This window comes from Hypanus sabinus, chromosome 10 (assembly GCF_030144855.1).
Source record: "Hypanus sabinus isolate sHypSab1 chromosome 10, sHypSab1.hap1, whole genome shotgun sequence".
Taxonomy (NCBI): domain Eukaryota; kingdom Metazoa; phylum Chordata; class Chondrichthyes; order Myliobatiformes; family Dasyatidae; genus Hypanus; species Hypanus sabinus.
Window position 1 is genome coordinate 95,654,381 of NC_082715.1, and position 11,008 is coordinate 95,665,388.

General features: G+C 37.3%; 1 protein-coding gene across 2 annotated transcripts in view; it reads left to right on the plus strand.

Annotated features, from left to right (window-relative positions):
* LOC132400862 (cytochrome b5 reductase 4) overlaps positions 1-3,137 on the plus strand; it is a 126,517-nt gene extending 123,380 nt beyond the window's left edge. For both annotated transcript variants that reach the window (XM_059982338.1, XM_059982339.1), the window contains one exon: positions 2,521-3,137. In XM_059982338.1, the coding sequence (XP_059838321.1) occupies positions 2,521-2,575 (55 nt within the window). In that variant the 3' untranslated portion in view covers positions 2,576-3,137. The remainder of the gene's footprint in view (positions 1-2,520) is intronic.
* The last annotated feature ends 7,871 nt before the right edge of the window (positions 3,138-11,008 follow it).

Sequence of the window (11,008 nt, forward strand, 5' to 3'; positions counted from 1 at the left end):
GGGATGCTTCACTGCAGAAGGCCCTGGAAGGCACGTGAATGTAGAGAGTAAAATTAATGCAGCAAAATACAGGGGAATCCTGGAGAAAAACCTGATGAAGTCTGCAAGAGAACTGCGACTTGGGAGAAGATTTGTTTTCCAGCAAACCATGACCTCAAGCATAAAGCCTAAGCTACACAGTTAATATATCTACACAGTAAATACTACAAAGTTACTGTCCATGCACTCACCACTCTCTGCGTAAAAAAAAACTTACCCCTGACATCTCCTCTGTACCTACTTCCTAACACTTTAAAACTGTGCCCCATCATGTTAACCATTTCAGTGCTGGGGAAAATGCGACTTAACTATCCACACGATCAATGCCTTTTATCATCTTAGACACCTCTATCAGATCACCTCTCATCCTCTGCCACTCCAAAGAGAAAAGGCTGAGTTCACTCAACCTATTCTCATAAGGCATGTTCCCCAATCCAGGCAACATCCTTGTAAATCTCCTCTACACCCTTTCTATAGTTTCCACATCCCGTAGAGAAGTGGCCAGAACTGAGCACAGTACTCCAAGTGGGGTCTGACCAGGGTGCTATATAGCTGAAAAATTGGCACTGTATATATACAATATCCCAACAGCAGTACTGTAATTTGCAAAAGATTCACTATACTCTATGATATTCCCCTTGTTTTATTAATAGTGAAGTATAAAGATTATAAACCGTGACATTTTGCTAATTTGCCTGAATCATTGGTGAAGACAGAGACCATCACAGCATTTAAGTATTATCAAGATGAGCACTTAATTGCCAAGGAACAGAAGTTTTGGACCAGGTGCTGTTAAATGGAATTAGAGTGCAAGGGTACTCATAGGCCAGAAAGTCTGCTTCTGTGCTCTGTGATTATGACTAATATCTGCTAGTTTTTAAATTAATCATTGTGCCTATATTAATAATATTACATGTGCAAAATGAGACTAAATTGTAAAAATAATTCTAAATGGGCAGTTTGGTGGAGGGGGGGGGGAGGTGCCATGGTGAAATAACAAAGCGATGCTATTACACCTCGGGGCGTTCAATTCCAGTGCTGTCTGTGAGGAATTTGAATGTTCTCCCTGTGGCCTCATGGGTTTTCTCTGGGTTTCCTCCCACAGTCCAAAAACATACCATTTAGTATGTTAGTTGATTATAGTAAACTGTGATTAGGCTAGGATTAAATAGGGAGGGTATTTGGTGGCACAGCACATTTGGGCTGGAATGGACTGTTCCAAGATCTATCTCTAAATAATAATAATTTATGTTAGGGATAACTTAAGTATTAATTGCTACAGCTTTCTGTGAGCTTTTGCAGGTTATTGGAATAGTGTGTTATGCCGAGTTTTTTATTTTAATATTTTGATATATTCACTTATTAATTCTTTGCAACGTAAAAAGGGGCCATTCAGCCTGCCAAGGCTACACAGGAACAAGTACACAAATAGCACTGGAGGTCAAGATTGAATCTGAGTGGCTGAAACTGTGAGCTGTTTCAGTGGTATGAGAAGGAACAGTCAGCCCTGTGCACTCACACAGTTCAAGATTGTCTAATGTTATTTGCAGTACACGAGTGTAAATGAGAAGAAAATAACCGTTAATCCGGCACAAAAAAAAATCACACAGTAAGAAAAAAAATAAAAACCCAATAAATACTTAAGATAGCTTCTATACGTAGCTTGATTGTAGGTTCATAAAGTGACACTGGGCACAGGAGTACCTGTACATATAGTGACTGACAGGAAATGATAAATTAGTGCTGATGGTGGGTGTGGAGGTTCTGACCAGCCTTACTGCTTGGGGAAAGTAACTGTTTTTAAGTCTGGTAGTCCTAGCGTGGATGCTCCATAGCCTCTTTCCTGATGGGAGTAAGACCAACAGTCCATGAGCAGGGTGGATAGGATTCTTCATGATGTTACTGGCCCTTTTTAGGTACCTTTCTTTATACATGTCCTTGATTAGTTGGGCAGTTTTGACTACTCATTGTAAGGCCTTCCTATCTGTGGCAATACAGTTTCTATATCATGCAGTGATGCACCTTGTTAGGGTGTTCTCTACTGCACTTTATACAAGGACATGAGTGTAAGTTTGTATAGTCCAGCTGTCTTCAGCCTCCTCAGAAAGTAGAGGCTTTGGTGACCTTTCCAGATTCTGTGGGATGTATTCTGGGACCATGAGAGTTAGTGCAAGATATGTATGTTTCTGTGGATATGTAAACCTCTTTTCACTGGAAACTTAATTCTTGATTCCCTATTAGATTTGGTAAATTAGTTTCAAATATTATCCTGCCGTACAATTTCAGATAGAATGAGCTTTACGAATTGTTGGCTGTACACATATTTTGTACTTGTAAAGTGTACAACACAGGACAAATTTCAACCCACAATTGTCTGGGAAAAGTCTGAAAAACAATTTTGGATTGCACAAAACTTTTGATATTTTGGTTCTTGTAAATATCATACGTTTGACTTCTTGTTTTTTTTTACCTCTTCTACAGCTTCTGCACAGAATTAGGAATTACCAATGAAGAGATTCATGCTTTCACTGCATAACAGTTCCAAAAAAAAGCAACAGGAAAGCTGGTTTGCTGTCAACTGAACAACATACCAATTGGATTATATTGAGAATGGTTTATATAATATTTTTAATACTGCTATGCATAACTCCCACCTTTGTTTAAAACTGGATGTATTTGATACAATTATTCTAAATACATTTTTTAAAATTAACTTGCACATGTAATTTATGTTCTTGAGAATGATCTGATTATACCAAGTGAAAACTCTTTAAAGGGTGATATGGTGTTGACTGTGCTTATGTTTTTATTAATGGTATTTTCAGTAAGTAAAAGGTAATGTAAAAATAGAACTGAAATATAATATGCTGATGCAATACTATGTGACCTCAGACATCTTCCTGCTGTATTTGGAGAAGGTGAAGTCTGCCTTCTGTACATTATAATTTGTGAATGGCTTAAATGGACAGAGCCTTTGAGCCATATCAGACTCTGCACTGATATCAAATATTGTCAGCTCTACAGAGAGTGATATATTATCACCAGAAAATTTATATACTTTTTCTTTTAAAAAAAAGTTATTAAAACTCTTATGCAAAAGTAAATAGTATGATCTATTGAATCCTATATTTTCTACATTGGAAATGATTCTACCTTCAAATACAATTATACTTGACTGCACAAAACAAAATTGGGTCAAAAAACATGGTAAAACACAATTTATGATCTGAGCAAAGTTCTTAATTTTTATCTTGACTTCACAGGGAACATAGTGAGTTTCAAGAGGAGTTGAGTTTCAGTATAAAGGAGAGAAAACTGAATCAGTGTTAGATGATTAGTATTATAATTCAAAGCCATTAAGGATGGACATGATAAGTGTAAATTAACCCATGTAATAAAGAACATAAGTGGCAGATTTTTGCTCTATGTTTGGAGTGAACAGGGGTAAATGCAAGTATTATACTTTGTTAAGAGTTTGAGAAGATTTGGTATGACAATGTCTCATGCAAGTTTCTTTAGATTTTTGGTGGAGAGCATTCTGATTGGAAAAAGGATCTAGTGCTTTCCTGATGTATATGACTAAAAACTAATCTTGGGCTTCCAGCCAGGTACAGGTATTGATTATAACCTACATTTTAATGACATACTCCACCATCTTCATGATGTATCACAGCCTGGTATGGAGCCTTCAATACACAAGATCTCAAGAGACTGCGGAGGGCTGTTGATTCAGTTAGTTCTATCACAGGCACAACCCTTCCCACCATCAAGAACACTTTCAAGAGGTGATACCTCAAGAAGGCATCATCAATCAGTACTTAGGACATGCTTCTTTTTGATACTATAATCAATAGAAGGTACAAGAGCCTGAAGACCCACACTCAACAATTCAGGAACAGTTTCTACCCTTTAACCACCAGATTTTTCAATGGTCCATGAACCCACAAACACTACCTCCTTATTCATTTTGAAATTACTGGTAATTTTATGATTTTGCATTGTACTGCTGCTGCAAAACAGCTAATTTCATATATAAAAGTTATAATGAGTATACTTAAAGGCACATGATAAAATAGGCTGTAGTCAGCTTGGTTTCCTCAAAGGAAAATCTTGCCTGACAAATCAAGGAATTCTTCGGAAGAAACAGCAAGCAGGATAGAAAAAGAAGAATTGTTTGATGTGTACTTGGTTTTTCAAAAGGACTTTGACAAGGTGCCACACATGAGGCTACACAAGCTACAAGCCCATGGTATTACAAGAAAGAATCTAACATGGATAAAGCATTGGCTGATTGGCAGGAGGGGAATAAAGAGAGCCTTCTCTGGTTGGCTGCCAGTAACTAGTGACAGGGGTCTGTGTTGGGACCAATTCTTTTTACGTGATGTGTCAGTAATTTGGATGATGGATTTGTTTCAAAGTTTGCAGACAGTATGAAGATGGGTGGAGGGGCAGGTAGTTTTGAGGAATTAGAGTGGCTACAGAAGGACTTAGATTAGGAGAATGGGCAAAAAAAGGGCAGATGGAATACAGTGTGGGAAAGTGTATGGTCATGCACTTTTTTAGAAATGAAAGGGTTGATTATTTTTAAACAGAGAGAAAATACAAAAAAAAACTGAGGTGCAAAGGGACTTGATGTCCTTGTGCAGGATTCTCTAAAGGTTAATTTGCAGATTGAGTCAGTGATGAAGAAGGAATATGTAATGTTAGCATTCATTTCTTTCTTTTTCTTTTTTAATCTTTATTATTATTATTATTAATATCAACAAAATAATATTAGTACCATAGATAATGGGATTACAAACATACACAATTCAACTGAACATGAAAGAATATATCAGCAATGATTACAGTATAAATGGGTATTCCCAAATCATAAATGATACAATATACAAATAAACAAGGCAAACCTATGTACATCATAATATATAATAAAAAACAGAAAAAAGAAAAAAAAAGAGAAAACAAATTATGCAAAAAAACTAATCTAATAATCTAGTAACTAATAAGGAAAAAAAAGAAAAAAGGAAAAAAAAAGAAAAAATGGAAAAAGAAAAAAAAAGGGCTGTTTATAATATCTCACAAAAATACAAAGTCATCAGTGTCGTCAACTCCGATCCTCTCAACATATATAGAATCAAAACTGGAAAATCAAATAGGCCTGGAACAGGATCATATTGCATCATATGAAAATATTGAATAAATGGTCTCCATATCTTTTCAAATTTAATAGAAGTATCAAATACACCACTTCTAATTTTTTCTAAATTTAGACATAACATAGTTTGAGAAAACCAATGAAATACAGTAGGAGGATTAATTTCTTTCCAATTCAACAAAATAGATCTTCTAGCCATTAGTGTAAGAAATTCAATCATTTGATAAGCGGAAGAGGATAAATGGAGTGACTCCATCATTGGTAAACCAGAAATTGCAGTAATAGGATGAGGTTGTAAATCAATATTCAATACCGCAGAGATAATATCAAAAATATCTTTCCAATATTTTTCCAAAAGCGGACACGACCAGAACATATGAGTTAAAGACGCTATCTCAGACTGACATCTATCACAAATAGGATTTATATAGGAATAAAAATGAGCCAATTTATCCTTGGACATATGAGCCCTGTGCACAACTGTATTAGTGAATGTTTAGCACATATAGATAATGTATTAACTAATTGAAGAATTTTATCCCAATTCTCAATAGAGATAGTAAGGTTAAGTTCTCTTTCCCAATCATTTTTAGTCTTGTAAAAGGGCTCTGATTGTATCTTCATAATTATATTGTAAAGTTTTGATATTAGCCCTTTCTGAAAGGGGCTTAGTTCAAACAAATTCTCCAAAATGCCTGAAGACACAAAATTTGGAAAAGTAGGAAGTACAGTATTTAAGAAATTCCTAATCTGTAAATATCTAAAAAAATGAAATCTAGGCAAATTATATTTATTAGATAATTGCTCAAAAGACATAAAACAATTATCCAAAAATAAGTCAGAAAATCGTAGTAATCCTTTAGTCTTCCAAGCTGAATAAGCTTGGTCTGTAATAGAAGGATAAAAATAACAATTGTATACAATAGGAATATTTAAAACAAACTGAGTCAACCCAAAAAATTTCCGAAATTGAAACCATATACGTAAAGTATGTTTAACTATCGGGTTGTCAATTCTTTTTGGCAATTTAGAAAGCATTCATTTCCAGAGGACTAGAATATAAAAGCAAGGATGTAATGTTTAGACTTTATAAAGCACTGGTGAGACCTCACTTGAGAGTATTGAGAGCAGGTTTGGGCCCCTTATCTTAGAAAGAATGTACTGAAGCTGGAGAAGGTTCAAAGGAAGTTCACAAAAATAATTTCAAGATTGAATAGTTTTTCATTTGAAGATTGTTTGATGGCTCTGGACCTGTATTCATGAGAATTCAGAAAAATGGGTGTGACCTCACTGAAACCTATCGAATGGAGAAAGGCCTTCATAGACTGGATGTGGAGAGGATGTTTCCTATGGTGGGAGTGTCTAAGACCAGAGTACACAGCTGCAGAATAGAGGGGCATCCTTTTAGAATGGAGATGAAGAGGAATTTCTTTAACTGGAGAGTACTGAAATTCAGGAATTCATCACCACAAGCAGCTGTGGCAATGTATTTTTTAAGGCAGAGGTTGACTGATTTTTGATTGGTTTGGGTATGAAGTGATACAGGGAGAAGACAGGAGATTAGATCTGAGAGGAAAATTGGATTAGCCATAATGACATGACAGAGCAGAATCAATGGACCAGATGGCCCAACTCTGCTCCTATATCTTACGGTCTTATATTAAACCTGAATCTGATCCTCCATCTAAGAGATGCTAAACAAGGTGGTCAAGCATACTGAAACTTGCTCTTCATTAGCAGGTACATAAGTTTAGGAGCAACAAATTTCAGGTTGTATATTGTATACATTCTCTGATATTAAATGGAATTATTGATCAAACAATTTGCTGGAAGAACTCAGCATCTGTAAGAGGAAAGGAACAGTCAGTGTTTTGGGTCAAAACTCCCATCTGTCCTAATGCAGGTTTTCGACATAAAATGTCAAAAATTCCTTTCCTCTCATGGATGCTGCTCAACCTGCTGAGTTCTTCTAGCAGATGGTTCCAGTATCCAGGATATCTTTGCGCTACATTAATTCATGCCACCTGCAATTGACTGCACATGCATATTGGCAAAATTGGAACCAATGTTGCAGATCAATGACTTATAATATTGTAAAGTAGAAATTTGACAACGTCAAGGTAAGTAGCTTGCTCTGGCCTTAAAAAAAAAGTCATCTGGGTGTTTCTATGTTTCAGCTGGTCACATTTCCTTTCTATCCACTACTGTTTTAGTTCTGTGCGCAAGATGAACAAAAATGTGGCTGTGGAATGTTTTCTTTCCAACTCACCTTTAAGCATATGACCCAACCTCAGGCACCTGATGTGATCCGGATTCCTTCAGGAGGTTCTCGTTTCTTTCAAATGGATGGCAACCTTTAAAAGTCTACTATAACCAAAAAACAAAAGCAATTTGACAACTGTGAATAGCATAAATACAGATCTTGTAATTAACTGGATATAAAATTCAAACTGCCACTGCTGGGTACTCAGATGAAAACAACTTTAACCATAAAGATTCATTTTTCTTATTGTTTTTATTTTAGTTCAGCTTACATAGTTACTTTAATTTTCATTGGTATTCAGCAAAATCAGTTGAATTTGAGTCCTTAAAAAACTTCAATTGATAAGAAACATCAACTTTGGAAAAAAAACCTATGTCAGATCTCTCGCTGGGAGAGCATTTCAAAGACAGTGACAACAACTCCCGACCTTTGTCCTGACGAAGAGTCTCGGCCCGAAACGTTGTCAGCGCTTCTCCCTGTAGATGCTGCCTAGCCTGCTGTGTTCCACCAGCATTTTGTATGTGTTGTTGCCCGACCTTTACTATAACCTTGCAGAGGGACAGGAGCAAATGGTCTTGGAAAGTATTTAATTCAGGGAAGGGGATTATAACACTACTAGGCATGAACTAGGGAGTATAAATTGGGAACAGATTCGGTCAGGGAAATGCACAACAGAAAGGTGGAAGTTATTTAGTGAGCACTTTCTGGAGGCTCTAGATGTGGAGAATCTCATCAAAAGGAAGAAAGAAGCTTACTTAAGATTCAGAAAGCAAAGATCAGACAGATCTCTAGACAGTTACAAGGTGGCGAGTAAGGAGCTGAGGATGGACAGGAGACATAAGAAGGCCTTGGTGAGCAGGATTAAGTAAAACCCCAAGGCATTCTATACATATGTGAAGAACAGGAGGATAACCAGAGTGAAGGCATTAAACAAGTCCTTAAAGAGTACTTTGTTTCAATATTCACCAGCGAGAAGGACCTTGAATTTGTGAGGACAGGATAAAACAGGCTGATATACTTGAACATGGTGATGTTAAGAAAGCAGACTTTTCAAAAACATTAGGATAGATAAGTCCCCAGTGCTAGTTGGGATATTCCCCGGGTTAACATTGGACACAAGGGAAGAGGATGCTACACCTTTAGCATGGAGTTCGCATCCTCACCGGCCACAGGAGTACTAGATAATGGGAGGGTGGCAAATGGTATTACTTTGTTTAAAAAAGTGAGTGGGGGGGGGGGGTAACCATGTTAATTGTAGGCCTGTGAGTTTTACTGCAGTGGTGGGCAAATTATTGGAGAGGATTCTTAGAGACAGGATTAATGAGTATTTGGAGAAGAATGGTCTGATTATGGATATATCATGGCTTTGTATGGGGTAGAGTATGTCTCACAAGACTGAATGACAAATTGATGAAGGTAAAGCAATGAATGTGGTGTATATGGATTTTAGTAAGGCGTTTGATCAGGTTCCACATGGTAGCCTTGGGCCATATCCAATAAGAGGTTGAAACAAGTCAGTCAGATGAGTTTGAGTCAATGAAATTGAAACATCATAGATTGATCTGATATGGAAAAGAACAAGAATGGAGGATTTTAGGAACATAGGCCGTGACAACTCAGTGCAGACAAAACACAGAAGTAAATTACTCCATGTCAGAAACGCAGAGACTACATCATTTTTCCTGATGGCATCAGCAAGAAGAGAGCATGCCCTGGATGGTGGGGTTCCGTGATGATGGATGCTGCTTTCCTGTGGCAGCACTCTATGTAGACGTGCTCAGTGGTGGGGTGGGCTTTAACCCTGATGGACTGGGCCATATCTACTATGTTTTGTAGGTGCTTCCCTTCATCAGCATCGGTGTTTCCATGCCAGGCCATGATACAACCAGTCAGATACTCTCCACTATGCCTCTATAGAAGTTTGTCAAAGTTACAGATGACATATTGAATGTGTGCAAACTTCTAAGAATAGGTGCACTGCCATGCCTTCTTTTTAATGGCACTTATGTGTTGGTTCCAGGACAAATTCTCTAAAATGATAACACTGAGGAATTTAAAGTTATGACCCTCTCCACCTCCGATCTCTTGATGAGATAGCAGGTTTAGGCCATGCAGTTTTTTATTGTTGTTTGTTAAATCATAGTGAGAACAATATTATTTATTATTTTAAATATAATCATCTCTGCAAGTCCACTGCCAATGTCAAAGGCCTAATGAATACTGAAGACTGGAGGGCAAAAAGGATGGCCAGTCCGAGAGCTCAAGGACTGCATACATGCATAGGCGGGTGGGTGGATTTTAGGGAGGGAGAACACTCGATTTGCTGTTGCATTTTTTGCTTGTTATGTTCTGTTTTGTTGTGTTCTGTCTTGTTCTGCTGATCATAGTTGGCATGCTATGTTGGCCCAGAGTGTGCAGTGAAAATTGCAGACTGCCCTTGGCACATGTCCCTCCAATATAATCCAGAAATCTTTCTTAGCCTTGAATATACTCAATGACGGACATGTACTCTAAGGAGAGGTTGAACAAATATGGGTTGTTTTTCCTGGAGCAGCACAGACCCGGAGAGACGTGACTGAAATGTAAGTGGTTGTGTGAGGCATAGATAGACAGCTGGTGTCTATTCATAAACAAGAGAAAATTTGCAGGTGCTGAAAATCCAAGCAACACACACAAAATGTACTGTATGTTATCTAAATGGGGGATGTTTCAGAGCTCTAAGACACAGAAAGTATGTGTTCCTGGTGCATGATCCACAGATGCAGATATAGCGGATAATTGGAAAGCTAACAGAATGTTATTGAATGCAAACGTAAAGATATATGCTTCAGTTACAGTATATAATTTATTGGTGAGATCATATTTAAACCACATATAGTATTTATCTATTTTAGGTTGGATGAAAATGCTTTGAAAGCTGTTCAAAGTTGGTTTACTAAACTAGTACCTGGAACGCGAAGGCTGCTTAATGAGGAAAAGGTAGTGAAAGTCAGGCTGAGAAGGGTTGGTTGAGGTGACCGATGGAAGATGATTAAAAGTGATGAAAACCTGAGCAAGTTTGACAGGGATGTTTCCTTTAGTAAGAGAACCTGGAAATAAAGTGGCTGTTTAAAACAAAGTAGTAATAAATTTACGACAGAGATAAGGCAATTGTTTTTTCTTAGAGCAGTGAGTCTTTAGAACTTCCTTCTTCAAAAAATAATAGAGACCAAAACTGTACCCAGTAATTCAAGTGAGGCCTCACCAATGTCTTATATAATTGCAATATAGCTTCTCAATGTCCTGACCAATGAAGACTAAAGTGCCAAGCACCTTTTTTAAATTTCAATCAACCTGAGACACTGCTTCCAGTGAACTATGCACTTCTCTTCTTAGGTCCCCAGGAAACTATCAGGTTCCACTCTTGTTTGATCTCTAAATGTGCAGTGTCTCACATTTGTCTGGATTAAAAGCCACTTGCCAATCCTCAGCCCACATAGCCAACTGAGTAAGATCTCCCTGTAATTCTTCATAACATTCTAGACCAGGGGTGGGCAAACTTTTTGACTTGA